We start from the raw sequence: 20,947 nt of genomic DNA on the forward strand, positions 1-20,947 counted from the left end.
GTGGAGAGCCAGGATTTGAAACCTTGTAATTTGGCTCCAGAGTGCATACACTCAACCACTGTGTTAGATGAACCCAAGCATTTGGGTGATGTGGTGTCTTGGGGTATAAATTTTCCAGAACCTTTCAGGGATATTGATCCTCCCTAGTGCTTCTCATGGCCACAGTGCTGGGGTGTTTTCTAACAGTGTTCCCTGGCCATTGGCTGTTGACTCCAGTGGGTGTCAGGGAGCAAGTTCATCAAGGCTGCTCAAAGCCGGTACTTCCCATCAGCACACAGGAGGCGGCTACACACTCCTGGCAGGGCCTGAAGTGTCTTTATGACATTCCCAGATGGATGGCTCTACAGAGATTTCATGGAATGACTCTCATTAATACCCAAGACTGATGTTTATAAAGAGATGCAGAGACGTGACATTCCTTTGCTGGGAATGGACACCTTGGTAGGGAGGAACCCCAAGGAATCAGAATGAAGGTCCTCTGACTGGTTGTCCTATCAGAGGGGTCTATCATTTTAATATTGTGATATGATATCATCTACACATATTCATAGTTATCCTGGGATGTATGTAGCCTTTGGGCTGCATGTTGCACATACAGGCGGTCTACATGAAAAGACTTTTTCCAAGGCCTAGCTTTCCAGAAACTGGAGCAGAATATTGTCCAGGGATGGCACCCTTTCCCTCTTCCTACTTGATTCCCACCATCCCTTTGGGCCTGGTCAGTGCCAGAACCTTGAGAATGACCCCCTTCCTCTCTTTTGAATCTTACATTTCTTTTAGCCTGGTCCATGAAAACAACTTTCTATGCTTTTAAAGCACATGTGTTGGTATTATCCCCTTGCTTGAATGCAAGTTCCATGAGTCAAAGATCCCAACCTGCTCTTTGCCTAAGTGCCTTGGGATACAGCAAATGTTCAGCCAAAAAGCTGCCCAACAAGTGATTGTGTAAGTAGCTGTAGCCAGCTGGGATGCACTTGCCACCTTGTGACTGTGCTATAGGGATGTTAAGGACCACTAATTCCCACCAAGGGACCATCTAGATCTGTGAACCTCTACCCTCACCATCCCAATCTGTGAGCCTCTGCCCTCACTCTCTGCTGCAACCACAATGGCCTCACCCCCACCCCTCCTTGTACCTTGCTTGCTTTTAAGATTTCAAACATCAGGGGCAGGCCTTGGGTGACGAGCTCCTCTGTGTACTCCTCCTCTTGAATGGTCTTGAACTCCTTGAGCAAACACTGGATGAGAGGCCTGCGGTGCTGCTGGAAGGCGATCCGCAGTGACTCCAGCCACGTGTGCAGAGTCCATGGGACACCTGGACAGGGGAAAATACATCGGGCCAGGTGGGAGGGGAGGGCAGGCGAGGGGAGGGCAGAAAACAACCAAGGAACAGGGATATTTTTATCTGGAAGTTGGCCTTTGTCTAGGACATTACCAAGCTATGAATCCAAGGGACCGGCCTTCAGTGAACACAGGCAAGATTTACACATATTCTTCATACTATAGGAGGCTGCATTTTACAATACCAGTTGCTGTGTAGAATCTTTTAATTACTCATTCCTACGCATCTATACCTCTGAGTTCACCATCTTACTTCTACTCATTGGGGAGTGAAAAACTAGGGGGAAGAGGGAGTTTTAGGGCCAGATGACATATCCACACTCAGAAGAGGGCTGAGAATGGTGAGACAGACCAAAGGACTTGACCATCCTCCCGTCTCATCTAAATCAATGGGAGGAGCCCATTGCTGGTCCCCTGTGTAAGACATTTGCACCTGCAGCCCCTCATCACATCCTTTCCTTTAAAAAGGTCTCCTCAGCAGATAACAGCAGTGAGGGGGTGAGGCGGGAGAACATGCCTCACCTGCTTCATAATGAACAGGTAGATCATTCTGATTGCCCAAGTTTTACAACATGGAAAGCAGATTCTCAGGGCAACAGCATACATTTCTCATGTATTGAACAGTCCACCTGTCAGAGACTCTTTCCAGAACAGTGATCCAGTGGCTTCTATTTGGCGTTCAGCCTGTCATGATAGGGTCCCATTTCCACGTTTCCCTTCCTTTCCAGGAAAAAGCCATTGAATTGGTGCTAGGCTAGTCTGGACCGCCAGACACACCAGTGAGACAGCTCTGGGCTGGCTCACTGAAGGGAGAGCTGCTGCTCTCCTGAACGGCTCCTGTTGGCTCAGAGAAAAAGTCCTGGGGAGGAGGCATTTGTCCTTGCCCCGAGGGTCACTCTGTGTCAGTGTCTTTCCCCTGAGGGTCACTCTGTGTCACTGGAGTTGATGATCTTTACAGTAAGTCCTCAAGCCCTGGGAACCACCTGGAGTGATTGTTAAATATACAGATTCCAGTCTTTATCCATCCAGACCCTCGACAGCAGAGCCTCTGGGTGCAGGGCCTGGTAATCTGTATTCAGACAAGCTCCCCAGGTGATTTAGGTACCTGGCTCAAGGTCCAGGGTTTGGGAACCAGGACAAGATGGTCTAAGGGTGGGGCCTCAGGGCAGGCAGGGTGCTGTTGTCTGTGGAGACAGTGTGGGTATCTTGGCCTGGAAATGTTTAACAAGTTAAGGAGAAGCTCCCTGAGACCCCTTGATGTACACGTGTGTGTGTGTGTGTGTGTGTGTGTGTGTGTGTGTGTGTGTGTGTGTGCTGTTTCTAGTGGTAAATGGTGCCCAGACTGACCTATACTCCTGATATCAATTGTGACATCCACGTAGCCATGCTCAGCGCTGTGATACATGGCCTCCCTCAGGGCCCTCAGTTTGGCCTTGCTGTTGCGGCTGGCACACAAGGGGGACGGGGCTGTTTCTGCCAGGTCAGTCCCCTCAGCCAGAATCTCCTCCAGGGACAGGATATCGCTCTTCTCCTTCTCTGGCTGAGCGAGCAGTTTGCGGAACACATTCCTGTCAATCATAAACCCAGAGAGGCAGACACTGAGAGATGGAAGTGGCTGTGCTGGGGCAGGGACACAGTAGGGGTTAGGAAGCTGCTCACTCAGGACCAGGAATAAGAGGAATGGATGATAGGCTTTGGGGATGAAGGAGATAGTGGGGTAGAACTGGCCACATTTCTTGGAGGACATCTTGAGGCTGAGTAATGCCCAGAAAGTCCTGGAGCTCTGCCCTTTTGAACATTAGTCTGGTGAATTTGCTCTCTTTGGGATAAAATGTAATAAAATCTGATAGGGTTTCTGGAAGAAACCAAGAAAGGACATGAGCAAACATGAAGAGCTATCATTTTTATGTGACATCTTCTCACATCCTGGCAGCTGACATGATGTACTCTGACCCATCATACTGGCCAAGAGTGACACATCTCTGTGGTTATAGCTGGCTGAGAGTGGACAGAACATGGCAGTCTGTATGCACGTACAGTACAGGAATTGGCTCTTGACAAGAAGCTATGAGTGAAGGTGCCTTCTCTGGTCAAGCCCAGAGCCTGGGTCACCCCACTGCCACTAGCCCCTGGGCCCCACATCCAGAGTGAGAATGGGTCTGGGGCAGGCCTGGAAATCTGCATTTTTAACAAGCACCACTTGGGACCTGGTGGCCTTGGCCCATCCTAGCCTACCTGTGTCCATGGGCTGCGGCCTGGCTGAAAGAGTTCATGTCACCCTGGGGGGTTGTAGAAATTCCATTCCTGTACATGGTTCCTATCAGGGGATCCGCACCACGCTCCAACAGCAAACTAACCAGCTCAAAATTCCCTGCAAGCCCAGAGAAGGGGGTTTCGTAAAAGAAGAAAACAGAAGCCGGTCACAGGTACATCAAAGGCCACAGCAGAGACACCAGGGTTGGGTGGGAACTGGGAACTTACCCACAGCTGCCGCAAGCTGGAGAGGTGTTTCTGAATAGTTCTCCTCGCCATGTTCCACCGAGCCTTCCACCTTGGCCCCAGCATCCAGGAGAAGCTGCAGGGAAGAGTGGTCACTGAGACACGAGAAGGGCTTGTTTCGTGGGGAGGCGTCAGTGTCCTGGCAGAGATCCGCCAGATACTACTGTCCCCCTCCCTCAGGTCAGCGACCTGTGCACTGGGCTGGAGGCAACTTTACCTCAGAAAAGGAGCCTCTCCCATCTTCTAGGACCCCAGATTAGTGTGGTCCTAATAGTGTGGTCCATGCACAAGAACATGTTAGGCAGTTTGTTAGAAGGGCTGTCTCACTGGCCCCAGCCTGGACATACTGAGCTTGTCTGTATCTTAACAGGCTTTCCAGGGAATCCTTAAGTATATTTAGGTTTCTGGAAGCACTGAGATAGAAGCATCCAAATGCTGCAAGTTTCCATTGTTGGATCTGTGTCACAAACCTCAGAGGGCAACTGGAGTGGTCCCTTTCAACAGCAGGTGCTCAGGAGTATGATGGACCCCAGGACCATCATACTTGGTCAGCCAGCGTGAGAACCCTCCCAGAACCCCCTGGATGGCTCTGAGGACAGGTGAGGGGTTTAGTTCTCTGACCAGCAAGATCTGGTAATGTAGCAAAAGCTGCAAAAGCTTTTCCTGCCTCCATTCAGTGCATTTGCTGAGATACGTGAGCTTGTAAAAGGAGGCCGAGGCTCTGTCTGTGCCAGCTCGCCACTCTGGGTGACCATGCTGTCTGCATGCAGCGTGTAACATGGGGATGAGTCCACCATCTTTACTACTACCTATTGCTACCTGAGGGCATCACACTGTGACTGCACCTGCTGCGGGGACATAGCCTGACTACAGGAGGTTCTGCCTGGCTTTCAGCTGTTCCCTTTCCTGAATGAATGGCTGAGGATGCCATTGCCCATTAAGGATTTCTGTCTGTGCTGTCCAGAGGCCACCAACTCCCTTCTTTCTGATTCTCCTCTGCCAAAAAGGGGCTGAGTTTGATATTCTAGAAGCAGAAGCCAGAGATAACGTTGTTACATCACACTCAGCCTCCTGAAATGCCACTGTGGGTCTGTGGTGAGGATTACCATAGCCAGGAAACAACAAAAGTTCCTGTGAAATGCCAGCCCTGCTGAGCTGTCCCTGCCAGCTACTCTGCTGCACAGAATTTGGAAGTGTGGGCCACATCAAAGAGGTGTGTTCTTGCTGTCTCTGTACTCACTGTGGGGCTGGGGAGGCCCTGGACTTAGATGCCAAACTTCCTCTTCTGATGAAGTGAAGACCGAGTTAAGACGGAGGCTATTCACTGAACATCAAGTCTACCACAGTCAGAAATAGTGACAACAATGCTCAGAGGATCACGGGCACAAGCATGTCACCACATCTGTAGCTGTTTCAGAAGACACAGGGAATCTACCATAGACCCCCAGGAGACGATTCTCAAGAGTCAAAACTCACACCAGCACATTTTTCAATGATTTCCTTGTTGATCTGGATGCTTCTTCCCACTGGTTGGAAACCACTGGAGTCCACAGAACACTAGGGCCACACCTGAGGGAAGAGTCCCTCCAGGTACTGACCCTGGCTGAGTCTTACAGTCATGTTAAGACAAGTCTATAAAGTAACAGCTGAAGTCCCACCTTAGAGCAACCAGGAAGAACACCTCAGGTCTGTCACTCATGTGTGAGGCTGCATGTGGGTACCAGATGATTTCATATTGGTTAATGCTTGGCCAAATAGATGCTTCAGTATAATAATTTCATTATAAAATAGGGATACATTACATTGAATTGCAATTAACCAATATGAATCACTTAGGGAGATATGCATGCTGGGAGAGATTCAGATTTGCGTCACGGAGGAGGTCACAGTTAATGGTCAGATGTGGGTAGGGAAATACTTAATACCTGAACTACAGGAATATGTCCATGCAACACAGCAAAAGTCAGAGCCGTCCAATGGCGGGTCTCAGGGTGGACGGATGGATATTTATGAGGAGTACTGACAACCTATAAACAAATTGAAGTTATTTTCAAAATGTGACCCACAATATTTAGGCTTGCAGATTCTAGCCTATCTGTGGTCAGGCACACAGAGGAGGAAAGTACCAAAAAGACATCCTGGCAGGTGCCTTAGGAAATGGGTGATGCCAGGTAGTGACTTCCCATGTTGGAGGCCCCAAGCAACCTCTCACCAGAACTGTGTGCTGCTCTTGCTGGAGTTTCTTAGAAGAGATGCTGAAGCAGCCTTCTGGAAGCAGGCCACTGGAGGGCTGTTTTTGGGGCATGTCACCAACGGGGGCAGAGAAAGGATTTTGAGCCTGTGTTCTCTGCGCCTCTACTTCCTCCCAAAAAGCATTAGTGTCTGTTCACTCATAGGAATGCTTTGGAAAAGTGGTTCCTACAAGCCAGCTTCTCTGCCTATCTCTTTCCCTCTGTTTGCCTAAGGAGGACAGTGGTTCCGAGAGCTATAGGAAGTGAAGTAGCTTGCAACATCACTAGCACCCTATCTATATTTTAGCTCCTCAAAGGGAGCAGGTGAGGGGTAGGCCTGTTTCATGTTTCCACAGTAGAGAAGACAGTCACTAGTTTGAGAGAGGATGTCCCTTGCCACTCTGCTCACAGATCACCTTGGCTTCTTAGTTGAAAAAGGCCCTCATGTAACTGGAAACACAGGCATGAAACTTGCCCTGAACATACCAAGAAGAAATAATGAGAGACTGGGTTTCAGGATAGAGGAAGGTCTTGAATATACCAAGCTGGGACATATTATGGAAACCGACAACTGGAGACTTGAGATATTAACACTAGCACACAGTGTTCTCCCCAGGATTTCTGGGGCCTGTAATCTTGGCTTGAGTGTCTTTCCCACAGACAAAGGCACCAATCGAAACCCATGGGAGGGTCTGGAAAAGAGGGTCAGAGAATACCTCCAACTGAGGATCTAGATGGGTTCTGCGACATTTTGAAACCATAGTAGAGTGGGCAACCCTAGATCACTTGAAACTTGTTAAGATCTAAAATAGGTTTGGATTCAGAGCTATGTTTACTGTCTGCTTTCCCCAGATGAACATAAAACTCACCAATAATTTTTTAAAAAGCACAGGGTAACACTGACTGCATCTAATTTTGAGGCAAAAAGGTTTCCTGGAGTTACTGATTGGTGGCTGCAGCATGCCAGTCTCCTTGACATCTGCAACTGCCAAGTACTGGCTGTGCAAGTCTTCAGGCAGCAAAGAACAAAAAAGCGAGGATCCACTTATATTGAGTCTTGGGGTGGTTTGGAATAACTACTGTTAATGGAGTACCAGACATGGCTCGGTGCCTCTGCTAGGTGCAAGCCATAGCTGGGTGCCTCTGCTAGTACCAATTCCTCCCAACAGGGTTTGCATCAGTGATCCTTCTCCATCTCACAAAGCCATACCATTTCTCTAGCTTCATAGCAGGTGGTAATTTCAGAACTCAAACCTAAGCCTGTAGATTCTAAAACCTCCAGGGCAGGGAGCTTCAATACTGTACAACATCATGGCAACTTTGAGATAATTCAGTTAACAAAGTGAGCCTGTGGGCCTGAGAGGAGCATAGGGGATGAAAGGAGGGAACCTCAGCTCAGGGAGCCAGGCCAGCAAGTGTCAGGCATCAGGAGATGGCTGGAAGGGGATGAGTCAAGAGCTGCTCAGTCAACATAATCCAGAGCTCCCTGTAGTTACAGCTATTGATCCAAATGACTTTGGCTGGGACTTCTGGTAGGACACAGTCTGTCAGGGGATTTTACCATGGCTACAGCCACTGAAAGGGTTGAGCAGTCATGAGTGAGGGTGACTGGGAAGGGAAAGTCTGGGCTGGCAGGGCCTGCAGCCCTCCGCACCCTCACCTCCACATTCAGGTCAGCTCCGGCATCCAGCAGCATCTGCACCATCGCCTCGTCCCCACGGACGCAGGCGTACATCAAGGGGGTCATGCCCTGCGGTGGTTAAAACCAGAGACGGAGACGTTTACAAGGTGGCTATGGTCAGTCAACAAACACATGGAATGTCTTATCGGTGTGGGTACTCAGATTCTATGGAGCCCTGTGACTCACAGGGTCACAGCCTTCCACATCTGGACACTACAGTGGAGGAGCGAAGGGAAGTGACATCACCCTTTAGCACCTATCTTTGCTTAAGTTGGAGAGTTTTCCTATATTTCATGGTACAACAGACCTAAGTGTGTTTTAAAACAAGTGGCAGATTGCAATGGTGGGCGGTGGGCGGTGGGCGGTGGGCGGGGAGCTCACAAGAACTTTCTGGATTCTGCAATATCAACCATAAGCTATTTAATTATAAGGAATATAGTTTCTTTGACATTTGTGCCCTTTACAATGTGACAAAGTGTCCTTGTTGTTCTATATGGCCTTGGGATATTCCTGAGCATGTGGCCACCCTCACTGTCATTGGCTCTCACAGCAACCAAAGCATGGTGGCCTTTAGGAAACCTTCCCCGCTCTGCCTCCTGCTCAACACAAACTGAGCACACAACCAACAGAAAGAGGGATGGCGTTCTCCATCAAGTGTTGGGAAGGCAACTGTTTGGGGAAATGTTTATGTTCCAGCCTTATCTCACACCATACACCAATATAACCTTTAGTTTTACTAGAGACAGCCAGCAAAAATTAAAATTATAAGAGATACCAAGTTGGTTTCTGGAACCATTTCTAGGTATAAACACAATGAAAACCATCATGCATGACATGCAATTGAAAACATTATAAGCAAAATTCCAAAGTCAATGACAACCGAAGATGTGTTTGTTACATTAAAGGAGTTTGTGCCTAATATAGAAAGAATTCCTCTAAGTAAACAAGAAAACAGTAATAATGCCACTAAAATGCAGACAAAGGAAAGCAGACGGTTAACAGGGAATACCTATGTACTAGAGGGTACACAAAGACTATCAGTCTCCCTGGGGGCAGGCTGGGGACAATGAAGTCTGAGAATTTAGGGAACACTGGTGCGTTTGAGACACCACTCCCATTTTAAAGAGACATTTCCCACAAGCAAATAGAGATTGGAGCAAAGATTCGTATGTTTAGGTCAACATTATTCATAAACACTTTAAATATCCGACATTGGAAAGATGGTTAATGAATAAACGCTATAATCATTTTATACAGACACTGAAACAATTTGCAAAAATTTTTAAATAACTTTACAAGGTATCTGAAATATAAAGTGCTGAAAAAAGTTATAATAAACCCCTGGTTTTAAACATAAAAGACACATATGATTGTGTGTTAGGGATCCTTGATGCTGTTCAAGAAAATGATTAGTTGTCATTAAATAGTCCCTTCTATCCCTTTCACGGAACTCTTTGCAAGGGTGGCCTGTGGGAGAAACAGCCCCATCTGTCCTTTGTAACTCTGCACACTGAGAGCGGCTGTCTGTCTTCTCTGTCTGTGTCACCACCACCTCCCCAAAGTGCCCCTGCGACTTGTGGATACCTCTCATGTACCACTTTCAGGATCTGCTAGGCACTGCTATGTCTGGGTGATGCCCTAGGGTCCCCAGACTGACTTTAGTGTCTCATAAACACACCCTAAGAGGACAGTGAAGACGGCTGAGTTCTGTCTTGTATTAACAGCATACTAGCAAAGAGATGACTTTAACATGCCAGAAAAAGACTTGAAGGCTGCAGAGTCCTAAATATGAGCGACGGTCAAGCTAATGACATCATTTCCTTTCCTGAACAGGTCTATCCTCCCACAACTTTGTAAAATTTCAGATGCAACGATCATATGAGGTTTCCATAAACCTCAGTGTATTTTTATAAGATTAAAAAAAAAAAAACAAAACACTGAAAAAGAGAGGGAAAATGGGGGGAGGGGCATTATTATTAATTATTATTATTATTTTGGTGATCAGCAGAGGGAGCCGGTGTCCCAACCAGTCCCAGCACTGAGAGGGTGAAGTACAGGCGGACTGGTACCTGTTCGCTCATGGTGTTGATTCCGTCGGGTCCCAGCAGGGACACTGCCTGTTTCACCAGGTCCGTCCGTCCACAGTTAAGCATCCGGAAGCCCAAGTCCTGCTTGAATTTGGCTTCAATGGCCACTGCGTCCAGTTTCCGAGAAGCGCAAAAGCAGTCGTCCGCCCTGCGGGAGGGAGAGATGGTCACGTGGGTCCCCAGGGTCTGGTCCCAGAGAGCAAACTTCCCAGCAAGCTCCACCAAGTTCCTCCTATGCTTTTCCTGCAAATTGACTGCTCTAGGCTCCCATTTAAAACGGTTGCCTCCCGGGGGGCTCTTAATCCCATCCCCTGCCCTTGCTGTGGCTGGCTCTGGTCCCTCATCTGTGTTCCAGGAGCATTCTCAGCTAAGAATTGTTATGCAAATATTGATGGAGTGTTTACATAGGTTATGTCCTCTGCTAAACATCCTATGTGAGTTGCTTCACTCAATTCCCACACAACAGAAGGCATAATTCCTATGAGGAACTTAAAACCTCCGGGAAACAGGGATAAGAAACCTTCCCGAGGACACTCTATTGGAAGTGACAGAGCCCGGATTTGAACCTGCATAGCACGTGTGGAGAGCCAGCCTTTGGATCTACGAGCCATCCTGTCTCCCAAGCATAGTATTTACTGTTGCTTGTTCACGTGTGTGACCCCTCACACTAGGCTGTGGACTTCTGGGCAGGAATTTGCCGGTCCATTCCAGTGACAGACAGGAGATATGAAGGCATTAAGAAATGAGAGTGGATGGAACACAGGACAGAGTCCCCACATTCAAAATAGAACAAGCCAGAGAACTTGCCAGATGAAATAAGAGATGGCAAGGTGCTTCCGCTGTCGAGTTCAGGGAGAGGTGAAGACAAGAAAGCAGGAAGGGAACCGATGGGAGAAGGTCAAACAGGATCCATGTTGAAAGCATTTTACTGTCTTCTCCCAGTGAACTGGCCAATAATCTTTCAATGAAGCCACTAAGCATTTACTGAGCGCCCATTTGGGTCACACTCTGACTAGGTGTCACATCACCACCCCAGCTCTGGAAGCCCACAGTCTGGAGTGGACCGGCATGGGCCCTGATTCCATGTATCTAATACAAAATACTGAGGGTTTAGAGACAATTTCTGAGTGAAATATACAATGGGACTATAGCCTCTTAGGAAGATAAGCCCTGAGCTGTGGTTGCAGGGATGGGGACAGGAGAGGATGAGGCACAGTATTTTATGCAGGGCCAGGTGAGACATGGCAGGCTCTCCACAGAGGCCAGTGTTTCTGGGCCATTAACCTTGGTCTAAGTGTTAGACCCAAGTAGCTGAGGGAAGTGGGCTTAAAGCACAGAGACCCCATGGCTACAAAGCTACCTGTGTGTTGGAGATGATGGAGGGCCCAGGGCTTAGCTTTAAACATCAGTATCCTAGACTATTGGGTGCAGAGTAGGACTGTGCCTTATGGTTTCTTGGTCTAGTGCATGTGGGTTTTGAACTTGACTAGAGCTACCAGATTGGGCGAATACAAATGCTAAATCAACAGTGCTCGGGACATATTTATATCAAAGCTTAATTCATTGTTTATCGAAGATAGAAATTTCACTGGGTTTCCTCTTTTTTTCTTCTGGAGAAGGGCAGCTAAATATGCAGAGAAACTAAAAATCCCCCACCTTCAGTGTGGTGGCATGGACTGATGGTCCCCAAAACTTCCCATGGAAGCTTTTAACACCAGAGTAACAGGGCAAGACCCTAGGGCACACATCACAAAGGCCTCCAGGGGGAGTAAGTGTGGCATCTATGTGTGTTATTCTGAAGAACCAGGATCCTGTGTGTGTGTGTGTAAGTCTCTGGGAGTCATCAGACTTGATTCATTGCATGGATAACCTTTCTTCTGCTAGATGCTAGCAATGCTGGAAGAGGCTTCTTTGTGAAATCACACAGCTCCCACCCCGGTGAAAGAACGTGAGAGTTAGAGGAAGGGGAAGCAGTGGTGTGGAAGGCTTGTGGTGTGACATGGCTGTTGCACCCTTGAACTCATTCATAGGAGCTAGGGCTACCTGTTCCAGATCTGTACAAGCCTGGGCCTGCCATCATTTCACATGGAGGAAGGAGGAGTCCTTGATGACTCACTGCTACCTGAGGACTTTTATGTAGCTAAAGGTTTCTGAGGGGTGGGAGAAGACACTTTGTCCTGTGGTGTAGACACTGAAAATGTGCCCACGCTCCTGTAAACAACACTAATAAGATTCAATAGGTTATTGAAAAAACAAAAAAGCAGAAGAAGGATTGTTTGGAAAGAGGGAGTGGGGGAGACAAAAAACAGTGACAGAGTGGGGGATATGATCAAATTATATTATATACATGTATGAAAATGTCATGATGAAACCCATATATACAATTATGACACAGTAATAAAGACATTAAAAAGGAGTTCCCATCTCAGGACAGAGATATGAGTGATCTCCATTGTCACAGAAAAACCCCCACCTAGACATTTCTTCTTGCTTGTCTATCTCTAAGTCCCTTCCAACAGCCTCAGTACTTCATGGCCTCATTCAGATATGTGGTTTCTTCCCTTTTCCGGCAATCAAGCTACATTCTGTGTGATTGGGCATTGCCAGTGACCACTGTATGTTAAACCTCATGCCAAAGAGCTCCAGAGTGGGGAGGCAGAGGCTGGGCTCACAGAACTCAAAAGCTTATAAACAGATAATTCTAAGAACATCACAAGTGTTTACCAGCTCCTGGGGTCCTTGATTTTAATTGGAAAGAGACAAATGGCAGGAAAATTACTGCAGTTAAGATGATGATAATTGTTATTACAGGAAGCGGACGTTTATGAATACTTACGTGGGGATCTCAGCTCTTTCTGTGTGTCAGCCCATACCATCATCATAGTGAGCCCCAGAGCCAAGTGCTATGTGCAGCCTGCTCCAGCAACGCGGAAACTGAGGCAAAGGAATTACTAGAGACATAGATGCTAAGAGACAAGCTGGCATGTGTCAGGGGTAACTTAACTCACACCTGTTGGGGGTCAGAGGGCCCTGGAACATACCATCATGTTCTGTCTATACATTTAACTTCTATTGGAGCTGGACTGTTGAATATCTCTTAGACCTCTAAATTCAGCATCTCCAAACGAACTGCATGACGAACTATATGAAACTGGAATCTGTTCTCACACCCATGTCCATCCCCACAGCTGTCATACTGCACACGAATCCCAAGTCCACCCCTTTGCCACCCTCATGGCTCTCCATGGGTCCCAGCACACATCTCTGGGTGGAACAGAGTAGGAGTCAGTCTTCTTGATTTCATTCTCCTTACCCCATGCCACCTCTCACACATTCAGGTTACTCACTGTTTAGGCAGGGCCTCTTGGGTCCCTTCTAAAGCCTTCTAGTATTTTGAGGATAAAATTTGGCTTCTCTTTCCCTTTGGAAGCCTTTCTTTGCAGGACTGGCTCCTTGTCCTTCAAGGGTAAGCTTGATCATAGCTGAGGAGGCTTCCCATCAGATCACCTATACAAAGGCATGCTCTTCTCCTGTCTATACACCTATCTCCCTCCCGGCCAGTTACTTCTGTCCCCTTGGTAGCACCCTCACAGTTAGGGACTAGTTTTCTTTAAATAATATTAAATATCATTTAATTAATTAACTAATATAACCCCCCTCTCTTGTGTGTGTGTACATGTGCACATACACAGTACATGTGTTGAGGTCAGAGAATAACTTTGGGAGTGAGTTCTCTCCTTCCACTATATGGGGCCCAGATGTAGGTTAGGTCATCAGCCTTTGGAGCAAGTGCCTCACCTGCTGAGTCACCTTGCCAGCTAGTTTAATTTTGTTTTCTTACCAGCATGTCTAAGTCCAGACACAGGACCACACCCATCTTGTTCTCCGCTGTAGGCAAAACAGAGTTGAATGCAAATAGCAAGAACTGATAGGAGAGATGGGTGTGCACCATTTAAAAAATGAACACCTAATCTTAACTGACTGCTAAAAATTACACATATATTTATAATGTGTAACATGATACTTTGAAATATGTGCACACTGTAGACTGGGCAAATTAGCGTGTTACCTTACACACTGAGCATGTGTGTGGTGAGAACAGTTCAGATCTATTCTTTTTTTCCTCCTCATGCCTGCTAGACAAGCAATCCACCAACTGAGCTATGTTTGCAGCCCCAAATCTACTCGCTTATCAGTTTTCAAGTATGTAACACAAGATTATAAACTATATTTCCATGATTTATAGCAAATCTCCTGAATTTATTTTCTCCTGTATCCTTCGACTCACACATATCTCTCGACCCTTTTTTGCTCACCACACTCCACTCTCTGCTTCTTGGAGAACAACATTTTTAGATTCCACATGTAAGTGAGATCACATAGCATTTATTTGTCTTTTGATACCCAGCTTATCTCACTTAACACAATGTCCTCCAGGTCTACTTATGTCGGGATGACAGAATTTCCTTTGGAAAGGCTCACAAGTATTGTTTTACACACACACACACACACCACATTTTCTTTATTGATTCATCTGCTGATAGACACTTATGTTGACTCCATTTCTTAATTATTGTAAATGATGCTTCAACTTAACATGGTGATACAAACTATCTGACTACTGACTTCCTTTATGTAATAAGTAATAATAATAAGACTACTGGATTCTATCATAGTTCTATTTTAAAATTTTTGAGGAACCTCCATGTTTTCCGCAATAGCTGCATTTATGCATTTCAACAGTGAACACTGATTTCCTTTTCTTTTTGACTATAGCTACTCTACCAGGAGGAATTGTAATTTTTTTTTTGGTATTTTATTGTGGCATTTTATTGTCATTTCAATGTGAAATTCCCTAATGAGTAGTGATGGCTGGCATTTAAAAATACACTTACTGACCATTTATTTGTCTTCCTCTGGGAAATGTCTCTTCATATTCTTTCCTCGTTTATAGGTTGAGTTCTTTGCCTTGTTGCTATTGAGTTCAGTTTATTACACGCTCTGGCTGATCACTCTATCTGATGTGTTTGCAGACATGTCTGCTCTGTAAAGGCACTGCATACTGTGTGTCTTTTATGCTCTATTCAGTCAGTCCTCTCTTTACTGTTGTCTCCTTTGCTGTGCAGAGACTTTTAAATTTGATGCAATTCCATATGTTTACTTTGGATTTTGTGTTTCTGGGAACATATTCAAAAGGTATTACCAAAACCAACGTCATGGTGTTTTCCCTCTGTGTTTTCCAGCTTTAGGTCATGAGTCCATTCTGAGTTTTTTTCTTTTAATATAGTACAGATAAAGGTCTAATTCCATTCTTTCATGTGTGGATATCCAGTTTGCTCAACACCACATATTGAAGAGACTATTTTTTGCCCCACTGCAGAGTGTCACCTCCGCCTCCCCCACTACCAGGGTCTTGTCATAAGGTGCACACTGGCCTAGAACTTGCAACCCTTCTGAGTCAGTCTCTGGAGTGCTGGGATTACAGACATGCACCATCACACCTGGCCTGGTTCATTCTTGAGTCCAGCCCCAGGAAACACCTGTTTACCAAGCAGCTCACAGACACATAGAGCAAGGCCTGGTTCCTGAGCCAAGTTGAGGGAGCAAACAAAAGCAGGTAAAAACATTTTCCAACAAAGTGTGAAACATGGCTTCCCATTCAACCCAGGTTGTCAGAGAGTTGAACTCTGCAGATAACCATCCCTTCAGCATTCCCCAGCACAGGGCCACAGCACCACCCATTCCTGGAGAGTTCCCGCAGAAGCTTTGAGCTGTAAATGAACAGGGTGCCCTGTGGCCCAAGCAAATAAGTCTGCCCTCCTCTGTGTATGACTTATTTATGCAGAAATATATTCTGTCTGTCCCCTGGGGCTTCTCCAGGTAACCAGCTTCATGGTTTTCCCTTTGAGTGGCTTTCAAGAATGCCATAAAAACTGAGGTGGTCAATTCCTCTGATTTCTCAAGTGCCCAAGTCCTGAGAGACCGGCTCAGCATCTTCCACTTCAGACATGTGACCTCAGAAAGGTGTTTCCCAGACTTTGGGCTTCAGTGCAGGGAGAGATTGTACTTCTTATTCTCCTCTGTAAGAAGGGTGAGTGTGGGCAGGGTTGCTAACACATTCTGTTCACCTCTCAACGCCTTCTGAGAGACAAACACAGACAAACGCCAGCTGGCGATGTCCAGACACCTTTATGTGTTTATTAGCTTCCATGCTAGCCTGGAAGTGCTGAACTTGAACTCTGCTGTGTCTTTCACTGGGCTCAGGTCCAGCTCTGTTGCTCAGTGGCTATGTGATCTTGGGTCCAGTGGCTTTACTGTTTTGTCATCTGGTTTTCTCATCTGTAACACGAGCTTTGTAGTAACACCATCCTTCCAGGCTGTTGGCTGAGGATCAAATAAGGTGACCCTCAGGAGGTGTTTGGAAAAGAGCACTGTGCAGAGCACACACAATTACAGGGCTGGGAGCTAGAGCAGTTGGTGAAGTGGTTGCCAGAAGAGCATGGGGGCAGTCTGAGTTGGATCTTAACACTCACATCAAAATCCTGGCATGGTGGCACACACTCATGCCAGTGCTGGGGAGTGGGGTGGAAACAGGAGGACCCTTGGAGCTTGCTGGTCAGCCAACCTCAGTGGGAGACTGTTTCAGAGAACAAGGGCAAATGCTTCTGAGGAACAAGACCTGAGGTTGACCGCTGGCCTCTGTACACACATGTACACAGACATATGTGCACCTGTGCACACACATGCACACGTGCACACATGTACACACACCTGTACATATACTGTCCCCAAGTATACATTACAAAGCCAAGTGTAGACTGGAGAGAATACACCAGGGAAGAAGTAAATCCAGATTCCTAGTACACAGAACCCTGCAGTCACAGGGCTTCTAAGTTCATGTCTAACAAATGCCACAGGAATCAAGGAATCAAGGCTATCTTTTCCCCAGAGGGGATGCCTGGCTCCCAGAAGGCTATCACCCAATGCCAACAGGGATTTTGCAAGCAAATTGTGATGAAATTATGGTGAAAAGAGGACATAGAGAGTGCTGGATAGAGAGACAGTTTTGGGGACAATTCAGCAAGTGAGCAAAAGCAGAGGCCCTAGGGTGCTATAGTCTACACCTGAGGCGTCTATCTTTCTGTTTCCCCAGCCCAGGGACTGACCTTGATCCCTCTGGTGTTACAAGGCTCCTTGAAGTTTGCATGTACTGTATATCTAAGTAAGTGGGTCCTAGGAAAGGAGACTTAGAAACCAGCCTGCCCACACTTCAGCTGTCATCACTAATGGGGTACTTAATCATCATTAGTTTTCCTACACATAAAATGGGCACATTATATGTTTTACTGGTTTATCAAGTATGGGTATAGCACTTCATACCAAATAAATGTTAAGCTTTTAAGAAATGTCAGCTTGTTTGCAGGATTTGTTAATCCACTTTATAGATGAGAAAAATGTGGCACACAGCTGAATTTACTTGCACTCATCTATTTTTTCTAACACTATAACAAAATGTGGAATCTGGATACTTACAAAGAAAAGTCATTTATTTAGCTTACAGTCCTGGAGGCTTAAAGTCCAAGACTGTAATGATTATTTTGAGACAGGCTCAGGTAGCCCAGGCTGACCTCGAACTTTCAGTGTAGCAAAGATAACCCTGAAATTTCTGTTCCTTCTGTTACCATCTCTGGAGTGCAAGCATCACAGGTGTTTACTACCACATCAGTTTTTGTGTGCTAATGAGGAACTGAGCCTAGAACGTCCGGAGTTCCAGGCAAGCATCTATCACTGAGCTACATGCCTTTCTCCCAAGAGTTCAATTTTGAGAGGATTTTCTTCCCAGGTCAACCTCTGTTGAGGGTCAGTCTTCCAGGGCACATCATGGTGGATGGCACTGTGGCAGGAACTTATGTGTGAGAGAGAAGGATTATGTGGCAAGATAGGAAGCCAAAGAGTGGGAGGGCCCAACTTACTCTTTTTATAACATCCTCAGGGATACTCATAGGGTTCTGGGAGACCTACATTAATTTCTTCTGAGGACTGCATCCCAATGACTTCCTGCCCTGCCCCATTCTATAGGGCCCACACCCCCAGACTTTTATGCTATGGACCAGTAAGTACCTCAACAAATGAACCAACCATAAGCATGCATGGTCCTTGAGTTTTCTTACATACAAATGTATCCATCATAGCCCTGACTCAACAGCCACAGAGCTGATGCAGAGTAGTGGTGACCATTCTCTCAGCTTGACTCCGGCTTCTGCCTCACTACGCTTTCTGTGAGACAGCTGGCCAGCTGGGGATTGTTTTGGATGACAGTGTCGTTTCTGCAGGAATCTCTCACATGTTGACTCTGGGATCTGGCAATAGCCCTATAGTCACAGTCAGTAACAAGGAGCCCCCTTTCCTGTATACTTATTGTTCACCAAGCACTCCTGGGAACTCAATGCTGTCACTGCAACTGACTCTTGGGATCACTACCACTGCCATTGCCATCACCACCGCCACCACCACCACCACCAGTTTCCCCTTTCTTCAGGCAGGTGCCCTGGTGCCTCAGCCCTAACTCCTAAAGGTCCACTATACCATTAGCTGGGACAAATTATCCAAACAGGCGAACCTATGGGGAAACAACATTCAAACCGTGCCAGTGTCTGACACTAAAGCCAATGTGCTCTTGTGGGACAGCAAAGACTACTGCCCAAGACCAGTGCTCATGTCTCCATTCTTCTTAGTTCCTATGAGATTTGACAGGTAACAAACTCTGTAAGCCTCAGTTTCTCCATCTGCAGAATGATGCACTATCCAATGTCAAGAACTGTAATGAAATTTAAGAGAAAACACCCTGGGTGGCTCAGCAGAGAGTGAAGATAGACTGCCCAACATCCTTATTATGCGGCCCAGGCTCTCTCCAGGGATTTAGCTAAACCATCTTCACCTTCCAACCACTCAATACTCTAACTCTAGGGAGGTCTTTCCTAACTACCAAGGCCTCTTCTAACTGGTGTGGAGCCAGGTCCCTCTGGGCACAACTCCGCTGTGGCCTTTCATCTCATGGGCTCTGCTGCTTTGCTCTTGGGTCTTTTTCGTTCTATCATCCATGTGCCTTGTTCTTGTTCATGTGGCTGTCACCATCAGGTAGGCCATCTGGGCAGAGCAACTAGCACAGCTCCTCTTGCAGGTGGAAGCCAGGGGCCTGCCTGGGGGCAGAGATGTCCTATAAGGGAAAACCACACTCTCCTGCTCACACAGGAAGTCTATAACCGCAGGATGCAGGCTGAGGTATTTGGCCTGAGGATGGATATGAGAGGGTGTAGCCAGAGCTGCCTACAACTCCACAAACAGCAATTTGAGTTATGATATGGTTTCCCTAAGCCAATGGTCAACTAGTTGTTCTAGAAGAGAATGATGAGAATGACGATGAGAGGAATGCTATCTATGAACTTAGAAACAGCTTTCCTGACACACTGCCGCTTATTTTAGTCATGTTACAGGCATTCACACATAACGCTTGATTTACTAAGCATTTCACATTCCTAACAACCTCAATTAATCTTCAAATTGAAGGCTGTTACCCTCAGTTTACAGAAGAAAACTGAGGTACTCAGGCATCACCTTCCAAGGCTCACACAGTTTGCAAGCGACAGGGTTGGTAGCAAGCCTGCAGCCTGGTGCAGCCTATGCTCTCTCACATCTTGCCACTACAACAGGAACCCGAAAGCAGACTTTAGTCTCCTCATTTCACAGATGAGGAAACAGACCAGAAGGAGTTGGCTGTGGTGCCTAAGTCACCTGGATGCTTGCTGCTCCATTTCAACCCAGCCATATTTCTTTTTAAGGGTCAGGTTTAAGTAGGGCCATGCCTTTCATTTGCCCTGACACAGCTAACTCTAGAGAGTTTCTTGCTACCAAGAACCCACTGTGCATTTCGGACTGCACTGGGTATAGTCCAGGGGCTGTGTTAGGTGCCTACCAAAACACTTCATTATTTCTCAAATAAGACCAAACATGTATGTAGTATTTACACTGTTCCAGTATCTCTTCTAATTTTACAAAAACACACACTTCATATATGTGAATGCATATATATGTAAACATATAAAATATTCATATACATATATATTTATTCATATATGTGCATATATTTAAAATCTTATATAATCTTTTCTTTAACCCTACAAAATTTATCTTTGTTACAGCTCAGGCAGGCTAAGAATTTTGCCCAATGGTAAACCTAGTGGTAGAGCAGAAATTTTAATCCGGGCAGGCTGGGACTGGGCCCTGGTTTTGAAACCTGACTCTACCATCTCTTCATGCCAGCCAAGTCATGTTTTCTCAGACTCTTCAAATGGTAGGTACTGGCTGAGTATCAAAAAGTACAGCCTTTTGGTTGGAGGTTTTCCTGTAATTCCCATTCAACTCACCCATTTTCTACTACTATTTTTCCCTGTATGCATGGCCAGATTCCCACTCAAATCTTCTCCCCATTTATCTTGCCTTCCCCAAAATTGTATTCGAGCAGCTTCTAACTTGCAGAGCCCCGGGTGTCCAAGAGAGGGCTTTCTGGGCTCAGCTCTGTACTCCCATAAGGTCAGGAAACAGAAGGACAGAGTGTAGACCTATTTGTATTTGCAGAGGGGTTCAGGAACAGAATCCTGTCTTTCTTCTAAGTCACTTTGTGGACATGCTCAGGTTTGGGTGGACCAGTGATTCTCAGCCGGTGGGTGATATCAGTGTCCAGGGGAGGTCTAGTGGGATTTAGAGCCACTTGGTTTTCACATCAAGAAGGTGCTGCTGGCATCCCTAGGACAGGGACACAGCTGCTGTTAAATAGCCTGTGACACACAGGAAGACTGCCTTTCCCCCCTGAAACAACAAAGAACTGTGCAGCTCCAAATATCAGTGATGCTGAGGCTTGGAAGGCCTGCTGTAGAGTGATGAAGTATTTATACATCACCTCCTATCCATTACCTCTTATCCATCACCTCCTATACATCAAGCACTTCCCATTACAGGATCCTGGGAATGTGACAATCAAATGGTGGTTTTGGAATTGAGTAATGAAATGGCACATCCAAAGGCTAGGCCTGAATTGCATGTGGCCCACA

The 20,947-nt window shown here is 46.4% G+C and overlaps 1 protein-coding gene across 3 annotated transcripts in view; it reads right to left on the minus strand.

Moving 5' to 3' along the window:
• Nucleotides 1-20,947, minus strand: part of Btbd11 (BTB domain containing 11) — a 278,066-nt gene that overhangs the window by 20,816 nt on the left and 236,303 nt on the right. For 2 of the 3 annotated variants that reach the window (XM_027392491.2, XM_035451737.1), the window contains 7 exons: nucleotides 9,822-9,987; nucleotides 7,732-7,821; nucleotides 5,766-5,867; nucleotides 3,823-3,916; nucleotides 3,577-3,712; nucleotides 2,689-2,909; nucleotides 1,137-1,315 (listed from right to left, as the gene is read on the minus strand). In XM_027392491.2, coding sequence (XP_027248292.1) covers nucleotides 1,137-1,315; nucleotides 2,689-2,909; nucleotides 3,577-3,712; nucleotides 3,823-3,916; nucleotides 5,766-5,867; nucleotides 7,732-7,821; nucleotides 9,822-9,987 — 988 coding nt within the window. The remainder of the gene's footprint in view (nucleotides 1-1,136; nucleotides 1,316-2,688; nucleotides 2,910-3,576; nucleotides 3,713-3,822; nucleotides 3,917-5,765; nucleotides 5,868-7,731; nucleotides 7,822-9,821; nucleotides 9,988-20,947) is intronic. The other variant, XM_035451736.1, reaches the window with a different exon arrangement.

The sequence above is a fragment of the Cricetulus griseus genome, assembly GCF_003668045.3.
Source record: "Cricetulus griseus strain 17A/GY chromosome 1 unlocalized genomic scaffold, alternate assembly CriGri-PICRH-1.0 chr1_0, whole genome shotgun sequence".
Lineage (NCBI taxonomy): Eukaryota > Metazoa > Chordata > Mammalia > Rodentia > Cricetidae > Cricetulus > Cricetulus griseus.